We start from the raw sequence: 27,996 nt of genomic DNA, 5'->3' as shown, positions 1-27,996 counted from the left end.
TGTTTTTTCCTTTTGCTTTATGTGTAAGACTAAATGATCGAAGTACAAACTTTCTGTGACATATTTGCAAGAAACTCAATTTTCAAATCTGCCCATGTGAGCTACAGTTCCCACGTAGAATGCTTGATGTGTCTGTGTTCCTGAGGGGGGAACAGAATATCTAAATTGTAATCTGTTGTTGTGAAGATCGATGGATTATGATGATCTAATTAAGTCAGTCGTACTAAATTATTGCTGCCCTATATACATAGAAAAAGAATAAATTATCAGCCATCTTATAAAAGAATATAATTTCATGAAAAGAATTCTGGGGACATGCGTAAATCATGACAGCAAAGCTAGAATGATTTCCCACCAGAACCCTAAGGTAGAATTTATATTTAATTTATTGCATACATTTTTTAATGCATGGGTAGAATTTTTTTGTATGAGATTTTGTTTTCCTTTTTTTTGTTCCAGCATTGATAAAAATCAATATTAAGAAGTTAGGTCAGCAGAAAAGCCTGGTTTGGGGACAGTTTTTTGCTAATACAAAGCTATTTTAAGTGTACATTTATTATATTTTAAAGGTTATAATGCTTCTTTAATATAATCTTGACCCATCCACGTTCTTTTTTTTCCACTTTGAGAGTTATATTTTAAAGGACTTTCTTATATGCAAAAAATTAGCTGAAACAGCTCTCAAGTAAATCACAGGCAGGGAAATAAAAGTCAGCATTCCGCCTCCTTTAAAGTTGTTGATGTGGAAATGTGAAATGACATTCACCGCAGTGTGAAGACTGCCGTGATGATGGTCTTAGTAAATTTATGTTGTATTTATACAAATTATAGGGGCATAGAGGCATAGGCATATGGAAAGACAGTGTCTTCCTCACTTGTAGAAAGTTCTTGAATATAATTTGTGCCTCTACCCCGCTGCCCCACCTGTTGACGCGTGTGGTTCGTAGTTCACCCACTGCCCTTGTGCCACTGCGCGATCGGTAGCGGAGCACCCTCCTAGCCACAGCCTTCCCGCAGACTCTTCCCTCTTTCAAATATGACCTTAGGTGCTTGAAGTAAATCCAGGTGACAAAGGAGAACATGCGTAAGAAGAGCAGGGAGGTACACGCGTCCTAGGGAGACTGTTCTCCAATTCTGCCCCCTCTCAATGCAGAATTATGCAAACATTTGAAACTACCACTATTTGTGAACAATTTAAAATACATCCATGCCGTTTTATAGGTATTTATGGTCCAAATTGTGTTTGGCGAACGAAGGTACTAATTATATACCATCATATAAAAATTTACTCATTAATTGGGGGTTTTCTTCTCCCTCCCCCAACAACCACCTTCTATATATGAGGTATCGAAAGGTGAAGGCATACTTTTTTCTTGATCACAATTGTAAGCTTATGTCATTTGAGTAGAATAGAAACAGGTACTCCCCTGGAAAACAAACTAAGACCCATGGCAGCCTCACTCGATGACACAAATTGCAAAGAGGGCCTTGATCGATCACACAGTCTGACAGTCTGTGCCAATACTGTGGACGGGGAGGACGGGGAGTGGGGAGAGGAGGGCAGGTGCATGCCTTTGGTTAACTTCTCCTGGGCCCTCAGCTGACAGACGCTTGAACGGACCATCTGAAGTTTAATGGTGGCATCTTTTCTGTTTACTGTGGGTTTCTTTCCTTTATGAATTTATTATTAATGTGCCAAATTATGTTGGCCGTCCCAGAGGTCATTCATCATCTCTTTGTACATTGAAATAAATCTTATTCTTTTGACATATCATTCAGAATTTCTTGATGATGCTAGCTACAATGCAATGCATTTCCTTTGATCCAGTCATTTTTAATTTATATCAATCCTCACAAAGTTGCTTTATACTCTGAAACTGCATTTCTAGATAATGTCATGTATGAAATTCACTGAAATGTTATATTAAGGAAAAATATTAATTAAACACCAAATTTGCCCGATATTAGGTCAATATTTTCAAAAGAAAACACATTTTTAAGCAAAGTAGGATGGAAAGGATATAGTTTTAAACATTAGCAGAACAAGAAACTGAGTATGTGAATATATTTATTCACTATATATTTAAATAAATTACACAGAAAAATATATACAATAACAAAAGTATCTTGTGTCTTATATTTTGTTAATAGAAGCTGACACGTCATTCATTGCTGTCATTGGGTATTGCTAGTTATATGACATTTACAAATAAGGACTGGAATAAAGGTTCCTCTAATCTTGTCATACCTGGGGATACTTCAAAACTAGTTATGTGGATTGTTGAGCTCTAAATAAGTATGATATTATGAAACAGTTTGATTCTTACCTTTGAAATAGTGAATTTCATTTAAAAGATTGAAGTAATGATATTTGAACCTATTCATCTTAATAATTTTTTAAAAATATAAATCAGTGTGTGTGTTTTTAAATAATAGAAATAAGTATAGCTATAAAAGTCATATTGACTATTGGTGGGCATTTCTTTAAAAAAAAAAATAGAACATTTATTACTTTATATAATTCCCTGACTGGGGTAAGCTTTAGAGTTGAGTGACTCAGTGGCTCAGAAATATCAGAGAAGGTCAGGTCGTCTCCATATCTGTGATATGCAATCCATACCATGTTTCAGCTTTGTACTAGTTCTTCTGGTCACAAGATAGCTGCCAGTAGAAATTGGGAAAGCTGTGCCCTTGATTTCATGCCTTAGGAGAAAGGGGGAGAGAGAGAAGACAGAGAGATGGGAGGAGAGAAGGGAGAGAGTGAGGGGGGGATGTCATCCTTAAATATGGAATACAAATTTAATCTGGTGGAGCCAATTTAGATTATATGCCCATTTTGTGATCAGTTAGAGTCACCAGGAAAATGTTTCCATTGATTTGTTTTGACTAATCAGAATCTATGCTCAGAGTTAGAAATGGTAAGCTTCCTGAGTCACATGGATTCTGTGAGAGAGTTGAGCAGAATTGAGGTTCTTTTCAGAATGCAGGAGGGGTAATGAGTAGCCAACTGACAGGGTCCCCTGCACAATCCCATTTTATGCCATTTCCCGTTCCCTGGGCTCGCCTTTCTAGTCCAGGAACTTTGATATCAGCCTTTGAGTTTGGCAACACAGAGTTCAGAGTCCTGTGGACCTGAATTAGAGCCATGAGTTTGCTGACTTCAGACACAGACAAGTGAGGTCACTTCTCTGAGCTTCTGTTTCCTTATCTGTTAAAGAGCCGAATGCTCCTGACTGGTGGAGCATTTCAACTCAGTACTATATGATTTCACTTTCCAGTCTAAGGAATATTCATTATTATGTTTCATTATGTTATGAAATTTGTTTATAGAGACTCTTTCAGGGCTTATAATCTTCAAAATATCTTTCAGGGAAATACGACTCTGTTCATGAAACAAATTACAAGTGAGATTTTCATGTTATTAGAGACATACAACAGAGTAAACTAGACTACACAATTTATTCAGCTAAGGTGATAGAATATTCTTTTGAATAAAAATAACTTTGCAGTTGTACATTTTCTGTTAGAAGCTTACAGACTTCCATTAAATTTCCATATTAAAGTCAGAAAACTGGTCACATAGATTATTTTATTTTTAAGGACACATTTTTATTCATTTTATGTATTTTTAACTTGGTTGTCTAGCTTACATAATTTTGTGTTTCTGATGTAAGAATTCTTATAACCAGAATTATGTATTTGTAGTGCCTGGTCCTGTACCAGTCAATTCTCTTCAAGGAACATCCTTTGAAAATAAGATTTTCTTGAACTGGAAAGAGCCTTTGGATCCAAATGGAATCATCACTCAATATGAGGTATTGGGAGAACAAGGAAGTTAATTGAAATGTGGATTAAAGGGAGAGTAAAAGGAAAGGGTTAGAGGGAAGTAAGGGGGAAAATAAGTGAGAATTAAGAGATTAAAATCATTATTATTTCTCCTCTGTTTTAATTTGACATTCCTGGATCCCAAAATTTAGTATCAAAACAAATATATGGCACCTAGAATTTTCAAATTCTTAAAGTAAATGTATTTTTTGTGTGGTTGTTTTAAAAAAGGGGGATTGGGTTTTTCAAGCAGACTTAATAGTAATTGTAAAGAATGAATTTTTATAAAATTAAGAAATTCACTTTATACTGTGATTTATGGAAGGCTATTGAATGTCAGTTGTTTCATAATAAGGGTTTAATACCGAAAACAACCCCACAAGATACATTATAAACCTGACTATATTTAAACTTTGAATATAAATTATCTTATTTTTAAATATAATATTTTTTAAAAGAGAAAATAAAGGATTGTTTTAATTGTATAAATGTGTAGGTCTGTTCCTACATAGTCAGTGTTGGTTAAAGCATAAAGTGCTTAAATTTCTAGTGGTGACAGAGTGCGTCATAGGGATGGGAATCACTATTGCAGTCTTATAATTTGTGACTATATTAGCATACTTGAACGCTATTTACAGAAAATTTGTGTAACTTGGACGAAGTATAGATTAAGTTAATTAAAACATTCATTGAATATATTCTGTATTTCATATACATTAAAATATATAACCATAAGAATATATATTCATACTTAAGTACATTAATTTATTTTTGCTAAAAGAAAATGGATATATATTGGTCCAATCATGTAGACAATAGATACAGAATATAACCATATTAAAATGAGAAAGAAAGAAGTGGAAATAAAATGTGATTCACTCCACAAATGTCCTTGAATACTATCTTATCTAAAAGGGTTTATTTAAAATTTATTATGACTTATATTGGATATGTAATAGGGAATATATTTCTTAAAACAGGTTAGCTACAGCAGCATAAGATCTTTCGATCCTGCAGTTCCAGTGGCTGGACCTCCTCAGACTGTATCAAATCTCTGGAACAGCACACACCATGTCTTTATGCACCTCCATCCGGGAACCACATACCAGTTTTTAATAAGAGCCAGCACTGTCAAAGGCTTTGGGCCGGCCACAGCCATCAATGTGACGACCAATATCTCGGGTATGTGAATGAGTAAAGAATTGGTTTGTAGTAGTATGTCAGAGAGAATCGCATATACGTTGAGTATAGTTTGTCTCACTTATTAAATCTTTAATGTAGTTATTCATGATTGAAGGCACTTTAAATAATTATTTGAATACAGATTATTCTTGGTCATATGTCCAAACCCAAATACATCTGAAATATTCAAATTTAATCGACAGTGGTCTTTTTATAAATTACATTGTATCTCTATTAGAAATCTTCCAAAGTTCATTATATATGCTAATAGGTCTATAACAATTTTGAAGATTTGGTAATTATTATGGTATCAGATCTTTACTATAAATGGATTTTATCAAAGAATGGTAGATGATCCTTGCTTTACTCTTTTAGTACCTTGTCTCTCAGCTCTATTTTTACTGACATTCTTATAATTTTAAACGAATACGCACTTTTCTTTCTCTTAGGAATATCACATAAATTTATCTAGATTTCACAATGGCAATGTGTTAGGTTGATAAACAAATACAATTAAATTTTCATTATGTTATGCTCACAATTTCATAGTTTACATTTGACTAGATTGTTTACAGATGTGACTTCTTCAGTCAAGTCATCAATTAAACCTTATTAAATTTTTTGCCAGGAATTAGCATTGTAAAATGCCCCAAATCTATTCCAGCTTATGTAATATTTTATATTATTTTTATGATTAGTAAAATAACTATATATTATACATGTAACTAGAGTTAAAATTGAACAGTATCAACCACTTAATATATTAAAATTGAAATATATTAAAATACTAATTTTGAATTTCTACGTTCTTTTTGTTTCTTTATGTTTATTTTCATTATAATTCTAACAGCATACATTAGTGGTATAACACATAATTTACCTACATACTCTAAGCTTTTTTAAGTCCAAAATTTTATTTGAAAATAATACAAAACATTAAAAATCTATATCATGAAAAGTTAGCTATTCCAGTATGAGTAATGATTCCTTTAAAGTATTTGTTGTCACTTTACTAGAAAATATGGCTTTATGGAATCATGATATAGTGAGTCATGTTTCCTCCCCTCTCGAATTAGCAGTAATATTAAAAATGAATAAGATCCTTCAACAGAGACACCTACAAAATTTATATAAACTTGTAAAACTGATAGCATTGAACTAATGGGCATTATTGAGAGCCGTAATTTTTATGGTTCTGTCACATATTTTATTGAATAGAAAATATATAATTGAACACCAAGCATCCATTTAGCATTTGCTTTGAATTATTTAACTTCACTTTCACTTGAAACAACCTATGTACATGGTCTCTCAATTCAAGCTTTAAAAACTTGGTGTAATCACTCTATCTTGGGAACACATAATAACCAAGCTCAGACTGATAACGTTTATGGTTGTGGATCTAAGCATCACTTGAACTGTTAAAAATTTATTGTTATTTATCCATTGGGTCCATTGGTTCTCCTCCTCAGTATTTTAAAAGTAGTTTAAATAAACATGAAATCGAGTTATTGAAAGAATGATGCTTGGAGACTTGACTTGTGTGTGTGTGTGTGTGTGTGTGTAACATACATTACATTATATATATACACACACATATATATAATATACATATACATATTGTATATATATCATCCATTGATTCTACTTCCTAAATGACTCTCAGATAATTTGCCTCTTTCTAATGTCACTATTCCTTTCCTTTCTGTGTGGACCATATTTTAAGCAGATCATTGAAATATCTTTCTAAGCAGTATCCTTGCCTTAAGACTTACATTTTTCTCCAATGTATTTTTATATTGATCTTTATACAACATGTATTTTTTCTTAAGCTTTTTTTCTCTCTCAAAATCTAATACATTGTATTTGATGGGATAAAGCCCAAGCATCCGTGCAGGGTTGACATTTGTGGCTCTTCGCCGTATAGCTCCTTCCATTCTCCACTCCTACCTATGAACGAAAAGTTCCAGGTATAACAAACTGCTTAGACTTATTAGAACAAACCCTGTCATTTCGTGGTAGGTATTTTTAAACATACTTTTTTCTCAAACAAACTGTTTTCTCTCTCTGGAATTTTATTCTGTGCTCTCTCTTCCTGATGAGTTTTTACTCTTTTAACATTCAGCTTAAGAATCACCCAAACCCTGAAGTCTTCCCTGTCTTGTCTTCCTAACTCCCAGCACTAGTTTATCGCAGTGGCTCTCCAGGTGTGGTCTCCAGGCAGACCCCATCAGCTCATGTGGAAAATCTCTGGACAGGCACTTTTTCAGGCCCCTCCCCAGTGCGACTGAATCAGAAACTCTAGGGGAGAGGGGCAGCGATTTGTGTTTTAAGAAGCCTTCTAGGTGCTTCTAATCTCACTAGTTTGGGAACCACTGCTTTAGCAAATTAACTCTCTTCCTCTTTTGGTCACCTAATATTTTGCTGTAAATGACTCTCATTTTTGATAAACTGTGATTCCGTCCTTTTAATTCTATAATGTAAGAGATCCATACTTCACTTTTCTTTATATTTATAGCTCATTGTATATATTCAGTAAACATACAGTAAATGAATGAAATACTTCAAAAATTTATTAGATGCCATTTGTTCTATAATTCTGATCATGAGCACATTTCACAGATTATATACTCCCTTAAACATCTTTCCACCTGGAAATAATTAAAAGCCACTCGAGGCTACTTTTTCAACCAGTTTGAGAAGGAAGTTCCCCTCTCCCCCAATGTTATCTAATATTGTGAAAATATACGTTTCTCCTTTTCAAGAATCTAGCAAGTGATGTATTCGTTCATGGTAAATAAAAACTAATGTTCCCATTCCCATTTATCACACTTCCTTGATATGTTTCTATTATAACCACAGTGGTAAAAGTGGCCCAGGTACTAATATGGGGTCATTCTGCAACCATTAGCTCCTGAAGGGCACCTCCTCTCCAGGCAGCTCCTGCCATTCCTATCTTCACATCTCCACGTGCAGCTCCATAACCAGGACTCCCCAGAGTGTCCACTGTTACCACCTTCATCCCGTCCCATCATTGCTGATTTTAAACTCTCGAGAAACTGAAACCTAAAGCAGTTTCACAAGTCGCCAAATTACTATTTAAATTTCAAAAACTCTTGGCTTTATACCTTCTGCTGCCCTAGGTTCCCAGGGTTAACATTCACTGGCAAATGTTATTCTACAAAATAAGGTACACTTTAAATAATTAAGTATTCAATTGATTTTGTTCCTCTGTCAGGATCATTTATGCAACCTGAACTATGTATGATATATTACTATTAATTGATTGAAACTTCTTTGTCATTAATCACTCATCAGCTCCAACCTTGCCGGACTATGAAGGAGTTGATGCCTCTCTCAATGAAACCGCCACCACAATAACTGTACTGTTGAGACCAGCCCAGGCCAAAGGTGCACCTATCAGGTAAGAGGGGAAAACAATAGTTAAAGGAAAAAACAGCCAGTGGGAGGGATGTTTTCTCATAGTTGCTTAGCAGCCAGTAAAATGAGTGGATCATTTCTGTGAGCCAAGCATTTGAAATTACTATCAGAAGGTTTTATTTCTCTTTTGTTTTGTCTTTGTTTGTTTTTCATTTGGACAAAGCCTGAAGATAGACTTGTAGTTAGGAGAAGATTATAAGGGAACTTTGAGGTATTCATGAACTCAGTCATTCACTCTCTGTGCTGTTTGATTTATGAGCATTGCTCTTTTATTTTTTTTCTCTAGTCCCATTTCATTTTACTTCCTCTGTTGATGTCTATGGTATATGAACTTTGAAGGTATTTGTCAGAAATAGAATGAGAAACTACCTCCTATCCAATGCATCAAATCCATTATGAATAATTCCACATGAATGATTGAAAAATAGGAAGCTTTGAGAAAATAAAGTAGAATACTTATAAAAATGTAGCCTATGTGACCTTTTAATTCCTAAATTGTTGCTTATCTGGAATGCCATAGTAAATATTAAAATTCATTTTATATTTCCTTTATCTTTCCAATATTAAAATATCCCATATTACCCTCATTCTGCATAAAATTATGAGCCATGTTTTCAGGGATCGAGTCAAATTATTCCAACCATTTTAGACAGATATTTAAAACTATTGCAAGTTTCTATTACAGATTTGCAGATTTTTGTGGATACTTTTGTTTTCATATCTCTATTGAGAAATAAAGCAAGTCACAGAAATCAGTGCAGATATTTCATAATTGAGTTATCTCAAGTTGTTTACATGTTCATTAAAAATAAAATTCTTATTTTATGTGTGAAATGGATACACTTGACCTTATAAGCACATACTAACCATTCAGATAATCCAATGTCACTAGAAAGGAAGAAATACTTTTAATAAAAAATATATTGATAAAGCAACCTACGTTCAGAAAGATAACTCTCTTGAGTCTGTCTGGCTAAAATGCATGGGAACTCCATCCCAGAGGAAAAGAGAGATGACTGAATACTCTCGTAATATGAACACATGGGAAATACTGGCTACTTGAAAATGCAAAGTCTGCAGTGCTATTCATGAATCAGTGATCTGTGAGTGAGTCTGATTGCTGATCCAAAGGAGAAAGAGAAAATGCTTGCATTCAGTATCTTTTTCTATTGACAGGTAATCAGGATCATTCACATGTTCCTACCTGTGATAAAATTTATTTTGTAGGTGTTCGTTTTGGCTACTGCTTCTTAAGTGAGCTGCCAGGTCTTGCATTTGTCTTGTAAGAATTAAATATTTGAGTGAATTCAGCTTTACTTAATGTAAGTTAGAAACATAGTGTATTATTTTTCTATATAACGTACACTGACTCTTTATTCATTTAATCAATTTATTATATAAACATTGACTGACCGTGTATTATGTGTCAGGCACTGTGCTAGGCATCGTAAATCAAAAATAAAGTGATCACAACAAAACACAGCCTGTGTCTACCACATTTGTCATGGACAATCAGAGCTGCCTGCAGCCTTGTAAATCCTTTGCTCATAGCTACTATTCCGAAAACTTGTTGAATTAATGAACATGTTATCACTAACACATTTTAAAATCAAATGTCTGTCTTCTACTTATTTACTTAACACAAAATTTTTAATTAACAAAAATCCACATAGTCTTAATTTATGGTTATGCAAAAATAATTCTTGAAAACCATATATTCTCTTTTTCTGACATAGACAAGCACCTCTTTGTATTTATTGGGATTACATTTAGCCTTTTCTGAAATTGAGCCCAGAGTCTGAGAGCACCTACTTTTCCACTTGTAAGATTAGGACTCAAATTTAATACCAAGAGAAGAAATTATTAAATGATATATAAACAAATACAAAGTATTTTAAAATAGTGTTACTACCAGGGGGGAAAAATCTATTTTCCAACTGATAATTTCATCCCATCATTTCCTGTTTTTAGTTTTTTTGATCTGTCCAGGTGGCTGGGGTCACCCATAGGTGGTGGCCAGGTGACAGAGCCAGACTGGTCTAGTCAGGCAGTTCGGTGGCCTCAGATGAGCCCTGCCTCCTTTGCTTTTAGAATCCTCCAGTTAGGTAGTCCTGTCTTCTTTCCTCTGACCACATTCCTACTTCCAGCATTGCTACTAGTAAGTGGAGCCTTATCTGGAAGTTTAACTTGTCCAGTGCTCTAATTTCTTGGAAAATGAGGACCCAACTTGATATAATCAAATTTCTCAGTACAGAGATCTTTGATTGGATCCTCATTGCTACCTTCAGGTTCTTGAAACTCTTACTTTCCACCCAGTTTCTTCTTTATTTATGTCAGCCTATCAGAATCTCTTCTCTGCTAATGCTTGTTGCCATTTCCAGTCTGTCTGTGGCCCGTCTCCCCCCTCCCAGTAAAGCCATACGTGTCTGTCACCTCGCTGAATCTCCTGAGAGCATCTGTCTGTTAGCTTTGTTGGCTGTCATAGGCTTTAAACACTCGGCTCTATCTTTCCTCACTTTCCAGTATAACTAGCCTGTGCCAAACTACATTTCACCATCCGTTTGTCCCAACTCCAGTGAAATATCTAATTCCTTCTGCTCTGATCTTCCTAATGTCAAACAAACTCCCATTCCAAGAGCCCCTGTCACAGCACCTGTGAAATCCTTGTTGGGTAGTTTGTCCGTCAGTGGTTTCTATAAATTCATTTATTCAATAACATTCAGTATATGCCAGGAGCTGAGCTGGATACTTGGAATATAAATCCACATAAGACAATGTAGTTTGTGCCCCCAAGTAGCATACTACAAGGGAGATAAAATGTGGTTAAAAATAGACCTTGTTAAAGTTAATGCCAGGACTTTGAGCTTTGTTATTCAGAGATGGAGAGCAGGAAATACGATTACAGCCAAAATGAAAAGTAAACCTTTACTCCAGGTCATCAAAATGTTGGCAGTGGGGCAGTACAAGCGGTGGTGGCTCTGAGATCTAGGGAAGTCTGTTCATGAGTGAAATAGTAAAACACTAGATATAGGGAATTTGTCCTGAAGCTTTAAGGAGACATTTTAGATTTTTTTTAAATGAGGAAGTATAAATTATATAAAATTTGTTACTTGATATCACTAAGAAGGTGTACAAGCTGAAACTATAGTCAAATGCACAGAGTTTAGTTACTAGTGGTTGAAAAATCCATGGCAGGCTGTTATAGGTAATTTCGGGTTCAGCTCCAACATTTTTAAGCCTTACATCAAGAAAACTATCTACCAAATATACCATATAATCACTTTTTGAGCTAATGTCAAATCCATTTGATATTTTCTTACAGTCTCATAAACTGAAGAGAAATTGTACAATGAGATGTCATTATTTGGTCTCCCACAAAACTAAGAATGACTACATTCCAGTGTTTAATCACATTAGATTATAGTATAGTGAAATCAGTTTTAGTTTTTTAATATAAGGAAATCATATTTTGAGTATTGAGTGAACATTCATAATGCCAGTATATTGATTTTAATTGTAGAAATATTTTTAAAATGCAATTAGACGGAATGGTGAATATATGAAATATGGTTAAATAAGCTCTTCAAGTGACTTTGGAATATTTTAAATTGTTAGAGTACTAAGCTCAAATAATATTTAGATCTAGCTAGAATTAAGTGCCATTAGGTAATTAGACAACCATGAGGATGAGAAAGCACAGGCTCATTTCATGTAATCAGTCAGATCACTTCTAATGTGATTTTTCAGTCCGTATTTTCTGTCCTTTAATTAATTTGTATTGATAAATACGAAAGTAGCAGGGGAAAAACAACAGTTCAAACAAAGTACAAGAATATGGTTGGAGAACAGCTTGCTCAGACAAATTGAGTAATGAAGGGAAAAGAAATTATTTTTAACATGAATTTAACAACTTTTAGTTCAGGTCCATCCGAAGTTTGGTTTCTCCCAAAGAGCAGGTTGTATTTTTCTTCCTTCACTCCCCTCCAGTGTCAACAGTTGCTTTGCTCTTCATAGATCTGGAGAGAGGAGCTGGTTTGAGTGAAATTTCTTAATTTGGAATATACAACCTTTGGCAATTTAGTAGAATTCATTAAGACTGAATGTGTGCATGTGTGAGTTTATCTACATATATGTTTGTATCCACAGGATATGCAAATGTATATCCTACAAATATGAAAATGAACAGAAAAAATCCTAGGTTTGTTTAGCATGGCATATGTCAGCTATGATTTTTTCTTTTTTCTCTGAAAGGGCTATGCTTATGTATTTCCTGTATTTTAAAATTAACAAGTGGCTCCTCCATGGACCCCTCAGAGAGCATTATCTTGTTAATAGCACTTCTAGGAGCTTACAGACCCAACTTTACAGAGATATAGAGAATGACGCAGTGCACATAATTTCAAATAACATAGACTTCTGCCTTAGTTACTTGCCCAAATCTCAATTTCTGACATTAGTGTGTTTTTTATACTATTTCTAAGGAAAAGAAGACGGATAGCAACCTACCAATTTCTTAGCACTATCTCAATATGAAATGGGAACTTGAATAATAAAGGGGAAAATGTTTAATTTATAAAACTTTTTAAATATTTGAAGGTCTTCTGTTTGTAGGTATAACACAGTTTATATTAAATTAGAATTTCATAGCAGATTCTAAACTGATATAAAATTTAGTTTTTAATCATCATAGAGGCAGATTCAATCTCTTTGTGTATGTGTGTGTTCCTCCTCTCTTCCTTTTCCTTGCTATGGAAGTTGATTAAAGAAGATATTCTATTTCTGCTGGAGATCCACTTAATAGCAACTATTTTCCCTGAATTGATTGAGCATATTTTCCTGGAGACTCAGAGTCAAACATGCAGCTCTACACACAGCTTATTTATATTCAATTTATGTTTGTGAGCGCAATGCATTTTCTAATAATGTTCAGGAATTCTGACACATAATTCTTTTAAATGTATTAATAATATATAAATATATTAATAACTTCAGCTTTCTTGGGTATACATTTCCTAAAAATGTTTGCCAAAAGAATGTCCTATCAAGAAAGAATATTATTAATATACCAGTTTCAGAAATTGATAAAAAATATTATAAGTGGTCAGGCAGATCTTGACTTTAAAGTTGCATTTTTTTCCTTTCCTCTGTAAAATAATAGCTATTATAGGAAAGTTTAAGACATTTAAGCAAGGTATTGAAAGGTTTCGGTTTGAGATTTAATAGGCCAAATGCCATCTGTTTCTACAATTTGTAACATTTTATTATTAACAACTGTAGAAGGGGGAGGCAGTCTATTTCAGTGGTGAGGCAGATTTCTGTCCATCTGTGCCCGAGTTGCAGCATGTCGCTTGTGCTTTAGATCGGCATAGCTGTGAGCCAGAGCGGATTCTGGGGCAAGGTCAAGGGTGGAGAAGCCTGTCAGCACATTCTGTCTAACATCCTGACACCTGAACTGGGGCTTTGAGCTCCGCCCCAGGCAGCCATTCTGTTGGGCCTTGGAGCTGAGTCTTCCATACCATCATTTCAAAGGAAAATGTTAACTTTAAACATTCAAAAATATCAGACAAATAATTTATTATGTGTCTCTGGTTAATGTCAGCTTCCTTAGTAGGGTGGCTCATTTCTCAACAGTTAAATATGTGTAGAGTTCTATGCTAATTTTTTTAACATTTTTTCAGTTCTTCCTTAGTAATTACATTGGGAGTTAGAATCCATGTGAAATTCTGTTTTATTGCAAAACAGCTGACAACGGAAAGCAGGGTGTTAAGACTGACTTTAAAGACTTTTTAAATGTTGCCTGCTACTATTAAATACTTCATTCTTCTTTTGAGAAAACTTAGTATCTAGAATCTCTAAATGTGTGCTTTCTTTTCTCTTTTCCAAAAAGTGCTTATCAGATTGTTGTGGAGGAGTTGCACCCCCACCGAACCAAGCGGGAAGCGGGAGCCATGGAGTGCTACCAGGTTCCTGTCACCTACCAGAATGCCATGAGCGGGGGTGCACCCTACTACTTTGCTGCCGAGCTGCCCCCAGGGAACCTTCCTGAACCCGCCCCGTTCACAGTGGGTGACAATAGGACCTACCAGGGCTTCTGGAACCCCCCCTTGGCTCCACGCAAAGGATACAACATCTATTTCCAGGCAATGAGCAGTGTAGAGAAGGTAAGCTTCCTCCAAGATTTTCTTCTTCACTGCCCTGAGGAAAAGCTGCAGTCGAATTTTATAAATACTCAGCAGCACTTGTCAGTTTAAAAAAAGGGGGGAAATGTTTCTGTTCGCAACAGTGTGCACAGTTTTGAGCTGGGGCTCCATGTGCCGCCTGCTGTGGATTCCTGTTTCCTAGTAACTGCTTCCACTTGAACGTGCTTCAGGGGAGCCCACAAGAGCAATTGTGAGCAAAATGGTCTGAAAAGGTGGGTGTATGGCTGTGCCGCTGGGACTCGAGCCCTAGTAAATACCGGGCATTGTTCTGTCTTTGCTCAGGAGTGGCGCACTTCAGAAGATTAAATTTACTGTGGGATAAACAGAATGCGTGTTGCACAGCAGGCTAATAAACCCTTATAAACTTTTCAGGGGGTACAAGCCAAATAGTAAATAACCAGTAGCAATCCTCTCATTGCAAGTAGGACGCCTGTGGTATATCTGACAGAACCTAAACAGAAGGCTGCCTGGAGATGGCTGGATGCTGGGCCCTTAGAGGAGTTTGTTTTCCGTTTCCCTGGTTGCCCCCCTTTCCCATTTTGGACACTGTTGTTTTTGAGCACTGCCGCTGATCCCAAATGAATATTGAAAAGGAAAACACAACAGGAAGTGTGAAACTACCAGTGGTTCCATATGTGGAGAAATAACCTGGCCTTTCATGCCTCATGCTGTTCTCTGAAAGATTTTCTTTCCTAAAACTTAATTTAATTTTTTTTTTCAGAGAGAAATGGAAAAAAGAATATTGAGAATAGAAAGTGTCCACAATTTGAAATCCAATAGCAGAGTGACATTTTTGTTTACTTGTAGCTTTATAGGAAATTGCTGGGTTTGGGTAATTGAGTCCCTGAGGTGGGTACTTGAGAGGTGCTGTGAAGTATGTGATATCTGGTTGCAACAGTCATATTATATCTTGGAAGAGTTTAATTGGAAGACATAACAATCCATTTATATTTCTGCAGGGACCATGAGAACTTAGGGTATTGACTGGTTGCTTTTGAATGAAAACTTTATCTTTCTGCTTACCCTATATGGTTGGCTTGCAGAATGTGGCAGAGAAAAATTTCACAGCATTTTCTAAAGTGCACCCCAAAGCCACAGGCTGCTCATGGTGTTGAAAATGCGCTCGTCTTCTAGTATATTTCTTCTTAAGAGGGAGTCTTTAGAGGCAAGTCAGATGCCCACTTCCCACCTACACATCATTCCCTACCACTGGTAGCACTGGGTTGTTCAAAAAAGAGATGATGGTAGAAGTTAATATTTCGCTCTCGATATAAAGTAACATGGTGGTAGGAAGCATACTTCTGTGTCTGGGTACTCATCTTTAGAGGGCTGAGAGATTGCAAATTCGCTTTTGTTATTTGGTGTGTGGTATGAGGAGTATTAATGAATGCATGTTACTTATAAGGGATTTTCTCTGGTATTTTTTCTTTAAAAGCTTTGTTATGAATTTTCTCTTCTAAATGTGACTATATCTACATGTGGTATAATCAAAGTACAGAGTAGCAACAATATATTTCACAGTTATCCTGAAAAAGAGTTTTAAAACGGTCATGCCTCCTACCAGGGGAGGTTGGTAATCCTGATAGAGTTAACAATTGCTTTTGGGAGATCAAAATCCCTTTGGGCCTTTATGGGAAAGTGAAATAATCTCTTACTGTTTACTATGAAGGCCTTAGGTCACAATTAAGGAATAGAAGTGCGTACTTTCATTTTTAATTAACGATTCCCCCTCAATGCTTTATTTTACTTAATTTAAAAATAATAAATGCTTAAGAGAGAATTATAAACTCTTGGTTTATCAATACATAGAACAGGAGTTATAAATGCATCTTTAAAACAAATAGCCTCTGTTTTGTTCACTGGCTTTAACATCTTTTCCAACCTCTCATATATTCAAAGATATAAGCTGAATGAACTAAGTCTAGGATTGTAGGCCTAAAAGTGCATTCCACCTCCTAGGGCCACCCCACAACATTAAAAAGAAAAGTAAAAGAAAAGATAAAAAGCAGAATCTGAAATAATTTGTGTTCTTTCCTATAGCTACTACTTCCTCAACCCCATCTGTATAGCCAGAGGAGGAAAATAATCTACACCAAGAAAGATTTATCCCCTAACAGCTAAATTAAAAAGAAAAAAAGAACAGATAAATTATGTTGCAACTGTGATGTAATTTTTTTTAATCCTCACCTGAGGACATGTTTTTTCTTAATTGATGTTTAGACAGAGAGGAAAGGGGAGGGAGGGAGAGAAAGGGGGAGAGAGGGAGAGAGAGAAACATCCATTGGTTGCCTCCAGTATGTGCCCTGACCAGGAATCGAACCCACAACCTTTTGGTGTATGGGACAACGCTCCAACCAACTGAGCCCACCTGGCCAGGGCGTGATGTAATTTTTTGATGATTTTTCTAACCACTGTCATTTAGCTCCAAGTGAGAGTATGTAATGCCCAACTGTGGTCTGAGTCTACAGCTATGAGGTGAAAATGAAGTTTGCATTTGGGTCTGATTTGTATTAGCTTTGCAAATACATTTTTCTTTCTGATTGTTCAAAAAGTACAAAATGCAAGTAGAATGTCATTATACTTGTCCCACACAAGATAGCCTGTTTCATTACAAGGTGAAAACAGACACCTAAATCTTTAGAGAAATACTGAAAAAAAATTTAAGTTCTTATTTTAGATTTTTAAAAAATTACCTGAGAATACATACAAAAACTGGTTTCCTTACTACTGCAATTGTATTCTTTATAAACCTATCCTATAGCCCCAGGTTGATCTTGATAAGAGTTGTAGTTTATGAAACTGGAAACTTTGTGTATACACTGACTATTTTCTTTCATTTTTACTCCATCAGGAAACTAAAACCCAGTGTGTACGAATTGCTACAAAAGGTAAGAGGTTTGCTTTTCTTTTTTTCCCCAAATTGTATTCTCCTGGTTTCTAAAATGAAAGAGCTTTGTTCCCTGCTTCGGGGCTAATTGCATGTGGCAATTCTATTAGAGTATTTGTGGTGGGGCCCAGTTAAACTGCCAGCGGACTCCTCTACTCACTTGGGCGTCTTTAACACGTGATGGGTGCTACTTTTCATCCCCTAGTAATTGGATAGAGGAATCTTGTTATGAGAGTAGGAAGGATTTAGAAACCCTTAGAAGGGCTTATTTCTGCCATTTAGCGTCTAAAAGGTCTTGTGCTGCTGATCAGCCAATGTATTGGGAAAAGCTCAGCAATATCAGTTCCAAATAGCCAGGTGCTTGTTTAAAAACCACTGTTCGTCCCTGTGGCACAGTCCGAGGTAAAAACAACCAAAGCAGTGCATGTGGAGGAGCGTAGGCGTGGCGGCTGGTCCATGTCTTCATCAGTGGTGCAGTTTCATTGAAGACGTTTACTTTTTTTTTTTACTTAATTTTTTTTTAACCCAACCGACGCCAAGAAATTAGATCTGTGATGGCTGACGGCCCGGCCGATTCCTGCTCACATTTCATATTTTAGCTCTGTTGCCTAGTTTGTTTAGGAGAAAACATTTTCATCTTTGAATGACTATTCAAGTCCAGAGTGGGAGAAAATCTCCAGCATTCACTATGCTTATAATCCTTCATTTAAGACGTACGTGATTGTGCCAACGGGGGGAGAGAGAGATTGCTGTATTTTAACAAGAGGAACAAGAAAAAGCTGTCTGCGCGCAGACGTGGGGCTCTGCCGAGAGTTGCTGCTCTGGGCTGTTCGCCGCCAGAATTAGTATTAGACCCACATTCATGAGCAGTAGTTGATTCATTTGGGGTAAAAATGAATGGCCATATTCTGTGTGTGCTGGCATCATTCCTTTCATCATTTTTCCCCCATCGAATCATCAATCCGCTCAATTAAGCATTTGTGTTGTACTCTTGTTCGTAAAGGTAATAAAGAGTTTTCTTCTTGACTCATGAGAAGTAATAAAAAAGCTTCACAGAAGAGAAAAAAATGCACTTTTCAATCCAAATACTAAGATTCCTCACGATATTTTTTTAAAGCAATCCTCAATGAAGGGAAAGAGAAAATATTTACAGATGCATTTATTTTATTTTAAAAACAGCTTACGGATCAAGAGTTGAAATTTTTAGAAGATATTGGCAGAGAGCATTTAGATGTATATCACTTATGCTTTTCCAGGTTTAAAATAAAGCCAGAAATGTGAAGTGGTCTTCCACGAGCCTCCAAAAATATTTGTTGATAATCCTGCTATATTTCTATAACTGAGAAAAGACAGCTACAAATTATTTTAAAATTTTCTTACATGGTTATTTAATTGTGTTGATACAAGCCGTTTGCCTTTTTGTCCCTCTCTCAATACAAATTATGATGAAAAATATCATATGAGATCTAGACCACAGAAGAGGGAAGATTATGGAAATCAAATTTACTACGTGGCACAGAATATTTGCCAGAAACTTAGAAGTAGTAAGAAAAAGTCCATTTGTGGTCATTTCTTTTTTGTTTAATAATTTATCCCTGCTATACTCTGGGACTGAGGTTGACAGGGTGGCTTAATGAGTAAGAGAAGAAGACTGTGGCCCTAGACTATCTGAGTTCATATCCTGCCTTTGCCCCTTACTGTTCTTTAGCAATTGCAAATCATTTAACCCCTCACTCCCAATGAATAATAGGGTATTAAATCCTCACTATTATTGTGAGGATTAAAATATTTTATATATGTAAAATACTTTAATAATGCCCCATATTGTGACTATTACATGAGTTAACTACTATTTTCTCATCATAATTGTAATCATTTTTTAAGTTACTTCATAGGATATAATTTGTGTTATGTAGTTATGAAGGAAATATGTATGAAAACAAAACTAAATTTTTATGATAGAGATTATTTAGGGGAAAGTAAGTTTTTAATGTTTGCATCCAGATCTAAAGTAATTCCTTCTCTGAACATTTAGCTTTTTTCCACATATGAAAAACCACACTTATTGGGGTAAAATCAACTTGTCTGACCACATTTTGAACTAACATCACATGGTCATCTTTGGTATAAAAAAATTAATATCAAATAAAAAGGTTTCCAACAGGGTATTTTGAAGACATATTTAATAAATGAAATGCCATCACCATATTGACTGAGAAGAGACATTAAGGAACCTTCTGGGTAAGAAATCGTTACAGGCTATGCATTTCTAAAACAGTGTGACCAGTTGTAGTTGCCTCCTGTGATTCCCTTGTCCCAACTAAGGCCCCCCCTGGAGAACATTAGTAATATCTGACTTCATCATAGATCTTTCCTGAATCACAGAGATGACTCCACTCCTATGTGGAAAAAACATGTGACAATCAGTTTATGACAATGGCAAGAAAGCACGTAAAGTCCATATAACCTAATCATTACCAATTCCCTATTTACAAATAGGGAATCTCCTGTTAGATGTCAGTCTAGAGTACCAGGAACACATTTGCTACCTTGGCCTGCGTGCTTTGGTAGGATTTATGCTTACGAGTCTCCAGGAGAGCTAGAAAGGAGGGACCCAGACAGTTCCCCTAGAAGCCATGGAAAGAAGGAAATTCCCAACTCTAAGACATGTGTATCTGCATTAATCCATTCATTCAATATCAGTTTATTTGTTCTGTTGATAAACCCAAATTGGTGTGGGATTGGAATTTTAATTTTGTCTCATGTTACTTATGTCAAATCTTTCTTTGCCCTTTTCTCTGAGTGTGCAGATGGATAAAGTATCTTTTTCAGTCATCAGACATTCAAAAATAGCAAACCTGAAAGGAAAAAGAACACTTAGTCTGTAAAGAAGTTACAGTAAGACCCCCTCCCGGAAGCTTCCTTTGGTTATATCATGTGTGTAGGAGGTATTTGACTGAATTTACTTCCATCATATTTATCACAGATGACCTTGAACTTCAGTACAACTCAATAATCTCGGCTCTTAAATTGCACTCTTGCTTTTACCCCTTCCAGAGCTTAATACTGCAGTGGAGGATGGTTTGAAAGCAGGGGTGAGGTCTAAAGAAAAAGAAAAATTAATTGGATTTCCTGATCTAAAATCCTCACCTTAGTTTCTTAAACTGTACTAACATGCTTTATATTTTTGCCAGCAACATGTTGAAGGGCATGGTAAAACATCACAAAGAAACTTTCAGATTTTTATGTATCATTTTTTTAAGCTGATGGAAATCAGGGTCAACTGTGATAGTTAATTCTGGACATTAAGAAATTCTGGGCAGGGGTGTTCCTAGGATGAAACTAACTTTGAGGAAGCTTCCAGGCCTCTGAAAAATTGTGGTCAGTGATAATAACTTTGTTGTTTTCCTCCAAATGCCTAAATATTCCTGCTTGTACTCACACTCCTTTCTGCTGCAAGGGAACTAGTCTGTGTCCTAGTTTTCAAAAATTAATCTGATTTAGGGTTCCATTTTTCTTGAACTAAGGAAAATGAAAGCATATCTAAGTGAAACCAAGCTGGGAACAAGTACAGTTTTAATAAAGCTTAAATCAGTAGTTCATGGCTTGGAACTAACCTCTGTTAAGCATCAATATTTCCTGGTGCTCTGTCAAATATCTTATCATTGTAGAGTCTTTTATGTAAAGTATGTTCTCTATTACACTATATTATACTAAAAAATTAACAGCTAGTTGATTTTTTAAACTCATTTGCAAAACTAAAATGTCCCTTTAGTTTTGTGAAAGTCTAGTAGAATAAAACATATTTCTACAGTGATGTCAAAAGCCAATGCCTGTACAAATTGTTTATTGCTCAAAAATTTCTTAAAATGAAGAACTGTAGGGATGGACTGTAAGGCTTATGAGGATAGAGGTGACAATCTGCTATTTTTTGTCCATGTCTGATATTTAATATAAATGCAATCAGTCTCTTTGGAATGGATGAATGAATGAAAGACTATTGCTGTTGTCCAGAATCATTCTCCTTTTAAAGCCCTGAATACATATCAGTTGTCTTTTTTCCACTACTTTTTATTTTATTGACATAATTTAGAAATAATTCGAGGCATTTGTTTTCTTTATAGTCTTTACAGAAAGTGAAAAAAATAATGAAAAAGAAAATTTCCTCTTAGTATTCCAATTAGCTTTTGCTTACCTTCCATTTAAATTGTGTTACATTCTCAGAATCAGAAAAAAAATTGAGAAAGAAAAGTTTTGCCTGAATTATTAATTTTATTATTTCCAATATTAATTTTCACCCTTTCTCTTCATGAGGAGTTATAGATTTAAAAAGCAGATGCAATTTCACCCTCCGCCCTATTGGGTCGTGAGTGTATGTGCGTGTGAGGTGTCATCGAGTCAGCTGACTCCTGGAGACTTTATGAATGAGTGACATCCACAATGTTCTGTCCTCAGCATTCCTGCTGAGAGATTATTTACATTACTATAAAGAGAGAGAGCAAATGACATAGAGGCTTTTACTTTGAGAAACTTGTTGAGCAATTCACGATGCATATAAAGACCTGAGAAAAATTAAAGACTGGAAAAAATACAGTAAAGCTTTCATATGTAATATAAGTAAATATGTGTACCACATAAGTATTCTACTAATGCAGTGGGAAGTTTTCAAAAAACAGTAAGGCTACTGATGGAAAATTTCTGGCAAGTGATGAATTCTAATCTCTGCTTAGAGAAGCCAGTTGAATTTTATTTACTTATTGTTATGTTTATTTACTTATTTAGCAATGATATATTACAAAGATACTACTAGTTTATTTTGCAGACATTGTAGAGATTGAGCATTTGCTTTTATGATAAACTATTTTTCAAATTGAAAACAATGCTTACATACATAAATCTATTATATACAAAATAATAACAAATGCCTTCCCTTAAGTTTTTCCATTAAGTTTATTTCTGAAAAGATATAAAAATGAAACATCATCTATCTCTGTTTTTAAGTATATCAAAAATTGCCAAGTGAGCTACGAAATTGATAGTGTTATTTGACATTGCATCTATTGAAATGTGCAACTATTAAAATAAATAGGTTCCTAAATACTGTAGCTACCACTCATAACCCCTGATTTCAGATCTACCACCAAGCAGCTCTTGTGCTTTCACACACTGACTTCATACTAAGGAATGAAAATGGTATTGGTAATAAGTAAATTTGAACTTAATAAACTTACATTAATAAAATACTTATGTTTCATTCAGTATTTCTATAGCAAAAATGCTAAAATTTTAGTAACCTTGCTTTAATCATGCCCTAATTTTATAGATGAGAAAACTGATGTTCATTGATAATTTAATTTTTCCAAAGTAGATTAGACTGTTAAAAGTATAGAATCAGAAACATGTTTCCTGTACTTTTTTCAATACACCACACCCATACCACATTTCCTGTCTAGAATATCCAATTTAAATACTAATATATGTTTAATTCCCATCTTTATGCCAACCAAGGCACTGTGATTACCAGAAGACCACTGTAGTAATAATCATTTCTCTAATGTGATTAAAGGCCAATCCTGAGATTTTTATTTGATAGTTATTGTATACTAATAGCATCAAACTAAGGATGCCAATTTATCAGAGACAGTTTTATAACTTAGAGTTTCATTAAAATAATACCAACAGCAAAGTCTAAATTATTGCTTTATTTCTAGAAATATTGCCTTAAGAGACTAATGAGAATGAAATAACTCCTCTACTCATATAACATTTCATAGACATTAATGAGTAAGGGTCAGAAATAACATTACCTTACAGAGCAAAGATGGCAGAACTCTTGGTAATGAGGTTATCTCTCCTGGAAATCACTTTTTTAAAACTGTCAATCAACACTGGGCATATTAACATATTATATTAAATAGACAATGGTAAGCTTAATAACACTTCCCCTCCCCACTCCACCCCCAGCCCCCACCAAAATGTCCACATCTGATCCTCAGATCCTGTAGTTATGCTACTTTACAAGACAAAAGTGCTTTGCAGATATTTTAAGGACCTTGAGATATGCTAATTATCCTGGATTGTACCGGTGGACTCAGTAAGAGTTCATATAAGTGGCATATGGGAGGCTCAGAGTCAGAAAACAAATGCGAGGACAGAAGCAAGGACTGGAGCGATGACGTGCTTTGCAGAAGGACAAGGGGCCATGAGCCAAGGAACGCGGGGGCCTCAGGAAGCTGGAAACGACAAATGAGTTTTTCCCTTGGGCCTCCAGAAGGAATACAAACCTGCAGGCATCTTCATTTTAGTCCCGTAAGATTCATTTAGGACTTCTGACCTCTAGACCAAGTTAAGATAATCATTTGTGTTGTTTTTAACCCACTAGTGTGTGGTAATTTGTTACAGCATAAAAGGTAACTAATGTAGGTTTTGGCACCTGGAAGTGGGGTCCTCCTGTAACAAAGACCTAAAAATATGGAAGCGACTTTGGCAGAGGCTTCAGAGAATTCTTAGATCACGAGACAAAAAGCCTAAATTGCCTTTAACAAACTGTTAGTAGAAATATGAATGTTAAAGTCTTTGCTAGTAAGGGCTCAGAAGGAACAAGGAACATGTTTTCAGAAACTGGAGGAAAGGGAATTTTTGCTTTGTCACAGAAATGTAGCTGAGTTGTGTCCTGCAGTTATGTGGGAAACAAAACTGATAAATGATGAACTTGGATACATAGGTGAAGGGGTTTCCAAGCAGTGTTGAAGATGCAGCCTTTTATAAAGCATACACACTCACAAATACAAATACATATACATACTTAAATATGTAGGTATTTTTATTGTGCATTGACATGCACACATACATTTGTTGATGTCATTGTCTTTATATAATGGCAGTACAGATTCCCTATTTTAATCCTTTGATTTTGAAGAAAGCAAATGCTAAATTAAAAAAAAAAAACAAAAAATAAAGTACTTAAAGTACTTTTGTTCTTAGCAATTAAAAACAGGTTTTTGGAGTGAATCCGCGTGTCAGAAGATTACATTAATTTTATTGCAATATTACGGTATCATGAGCTCTGCCTCTCCTTTTTCTATATTTATCCTATTGCAGGGTTAAAAAATTGAAATCCAGTTTGGCCTCATTGAAACACATTTGCAGAGAGTTATAGAGCATTGGTTTATGGTTATTACTCCATAATAAAGTATCCTTTATCCCCTATTCGTTTAGTGTCTGAAATTATGCATTCTATTCTGTTTTTAATGAAATGTGGATTACTTTAAAGATTATCTCTCCGATTGAATAAATGGCATTAGAGTTGAAAGTTAATTGAATCTTTCTTGAATGAGCAGTGACCACTATTGATAGAAGGGAAGATAGTAAATGACATACTTTTGAATTTGTTTTATGTGTTTAAAACTTTTAGATTAGTCAAGTACTTTTTTATCTTTTTAAGATCAGTTTTCTACTATTTCCTATTGCATTTATAAAAATCTTAGAAAAATTCTACTTGATTTTAAAATAAAAATTTCTCAGATTTTGTGAAAATGAGATACAAAAAAATGCCACATATTGAGCACATAGTTCAGTGTGTTTTTATTTTAAAGACAGAAAGTGAATGTTATCGCTCAAACATCAAAATAGTTCTGGATTTTTCACATCTTGTTTTTCACACGATCACAACCTACCTTCACAAATTTGGAATTTTGTTCCCTTCTTGCATTTTTTTACTCCTTTAAGTGATTTGCTAGTAAAGAAATTACTATTTCCACTTCATTGTGTAAGGAAAGGTAGAAATTAATGTTCATAAATATGATAGTGGAGGAGATAAAGTGATCCTTGCCACGTTTTATATATCCCTGGTAACAGCAGAAAGTTCACAGTTTGAGTATCAGTGACCCTTAAGTAAATATACAAATTGTCCTTTTAAACCAAAGCTACTCTTCCTGGGAGATGTTTGTGTGTGCAGGTGTGTCTTCCATGTTGTAAATTCAGAAAGACGATGTTTTAATTGCTGGCTGCTCCGGATATATTTACAAATAACACCTGGCTTTGCATCTGTTCCTCTTAAAATACTGCTCTTTGCCTTTGAGGAACCGATTCTTGTTCTATTTGCTGCTATTTCTCTGATGAAAAATCCAGCGGGGCTATGCTTTGGAGGTAAGATTTCCCTGTGTTAGGAAGACTTCTCTCTGCTCACCCTGACAACCGTCACCTCGGCTCTGACTCCTTCATAAAAAGCTGCTTTGTATCGGCCAGTTACTATTTTTCTGACAAGTTCAGCTACTAGGAGAGAGATAGTTGAAGTAAATGCGCCTTATTGTTGGTGGTCTAACAGTACACTAAAGACTACAGCAGATAAGAACATTTTTGTAGAGAGACAAAGAAGAAAGAGAATGAAAGGTAGAGAATGAGAGAATGTAGCTAAGACATCACCTCCTGTAATTTGGGCTTTTCATGAGGCTTTCCTATCACATCACGTCTCGAAGTGATGATGGTAACAACTACACTGCTGGTGTCTGATTTTTTTTTAATATAAATTTCATATCATCATGGTGAATACCAGTCATCTTTTGAATACATCTTTGTGCCTTGCTGAATTTCCCTGCACCTAACTATTCCACCAGCTGCTAACCATTGGGAGATTGTCATCCATTCAGAAAGTATTTATTCCTATTTACTCTCTGCCGGGCCCTGAGCCAGACCCCGCGCTCCAAGGAGGACGGCTGCGGAATGGAGGCCGCCATGCCTGTGCGCAGTTCCCGCGCAGAGCAGGGTTGGGGTAAAAATAGTCATTGGCCACATCTGTCTTAAATCATGAGATATTTTCCTCCACCTGGAGATTCCTCAACTCTGCCAAGATCTGGTCTTGGAAATGAATGCTTCTCTTTTCATTCTGGTAGAATATTCAAAGTCTATGTTATAGATTTACTATAATTTCGGATTTAGCAATAACCTCCATTTAACAAATATATTCTTGTCTGAAAACTATGCAGGCTTTAAATCTGATTTTATGAAACAATCACCAATGTTATGTGTTGTAGATACAATTTTTTTCGTGTGTGCCCAACCCAACCTGATGAGAATCTCTTTCTAGACTTTGCGATTATAGAAACATAGCTATATTTCTATAGATAGAAAAATATACAGATTTTTTTAAAAGGGTTATCGTCCTAAGGTAGTGGCCTGAAGCTTGCTTTTTTTTTAACTTAAAATTTTGGTCTTGCACATATTTTCAAGTTAGAAAATACAGGTATTCCACGGTGTATGAATGTATATTTAATCTTTCCTCTGTTGATGGACACTTAGATTGTTCATATGTCTTGCAATTACATGCAATGGAATACACAGCTTTGGCTAAGGTCTTAATTGTCTAATATAGAATAAATTCCAAAAATCAATATTTCTAACTCATATGCTATTTATATATTTTAAAATAATCACAGCCAAATTAACCTCAGAAAGAATTACACAAATTTACTTTTCAAACAATATATTTGAATGATTGTTTCTCCATACTCATCATTACTAATTGAAACCAGTCTGAATATTTTGCTTATCTAATATGCACAAACATGGTTAACATTTTGTTTTATTGTTAAAAGACTTATGTAATGATACCACCAATTTTGTTTTAAAACTGGTCTATAAAGAGTGAAGACAGGAGCACATGAACAGTTAACTTTTCAATTTATGTGGTGCATTTTGTTTCTAGTGGATGAATTAAAAAATTAACAATCATTCAAGCTCTTTTATGCTGCCTCTTAGGAAAAGCCTAGAAATACTTCTTTGGAATATCTTTAAGTACGTAGTGGTTCTTTCACATTTCCTGAGCTGCAAGCAATTCTAAATCATCTTAGTTTATGTTATTCTTTTGTCAATCATCGACAATCTCTGATTTCAAAATTCTTCAGACTTTCTTACATTGAGTAGGATAGCATTTCTAGAAGTTGTGAAAACTACTTTTTATTTTTTAACAACAAAATGTTAAAAAATAATCAAAGTAGAAGAAACCATGAGTAGCCACGGAGTAAGTTGGGATTTATTAGGTAAGTCAGTTGGCAGAAGCAGATGTGAGAGTGATTTTAAATTCACTAAGAGAACCTTTTTTTAAAAAAAAAAAAAAAATCCAGTTTGAAGAAGCTATTTGAAAAATTCACACAATGCTTTGCAGAATGGCAACAAGATGAATGTCACAACAATCATAGGAAAAATACATAAAGTATGTTTATGTATTTCAAATTTCTCCTGAAAAAAAACAAAAACCAAAAAACACCAAGTTACATCTCTTCTAAGATATAAGTTGAAAAAAATTAGAAAAATATGCACACCACCAGTTAAGTTCAGTTTGACTTCTGTTTACCAGATGTTTTAATAAAAGTCTTTTTCAGTGTTCAATATAATAATGTCTGTGAAACATCGCTGTGAAACGTCAAGCTATATATATCCTGTTTATTGATAAAGAATGTATGG

The 27,996-nt window shown here is 35.0% G+C and overlaps 1 protein-coding gene across 4 annotated transcripts in view; it reads left to right on the top strand.

The window, feature by feature from the left end:
• The window catches only part of PTPRK (protein tyrosine phosphatase receptor type K), a 436,319-nt gene that overhangs the window by 345,591 nt on the left and 62,732 nt on the right, over positions 1-27,996 (top strand). For all 4 annotated transcript variants that reach the window (XM_081140405.1, XM_081140404.1, XM_081140407.1 and 1 more), the window contains exons 9-13: positions 3,706-3,815; positions 4,806-5,007; positions 8,326-8,431; positions 14,336-14,609; positions 17,500-17,536. In XM_081140405.1, the coding sequence (XP_080996531.1) occupies positions 3,706-3,815; positions 4,806-5,007; positions 8,326-8,431; positions 14,336-14,609; positions 17,500-17,536 (729 nt within the window). The remainder of the gene's footprint in view (positions 1-3,705; positions 3,816-4,805; positions 5,008-8,325; positions 8,432-14,335; positions 14,610-17,499; positions 17,537-27,996) is intronic.

This window comes from Miniopterus schreibersii (genome assembly GCF_964146895.1).
Source record: "Miniopterus schreibersii genome assembly, chromosome: 6".
Classification (NCBI taxonomy): domain Eukaryota; kingdom Metazoa; phylum Chordata; class Mammalia; order Chiroptera; family Miniopteridae; genus Miniopterus; species Miniopterus schreibersii.
Note: the sequence above shows the minus strand (reverse complement) of the source record. Positions and strands in the feature narration are given on the sequence as shown.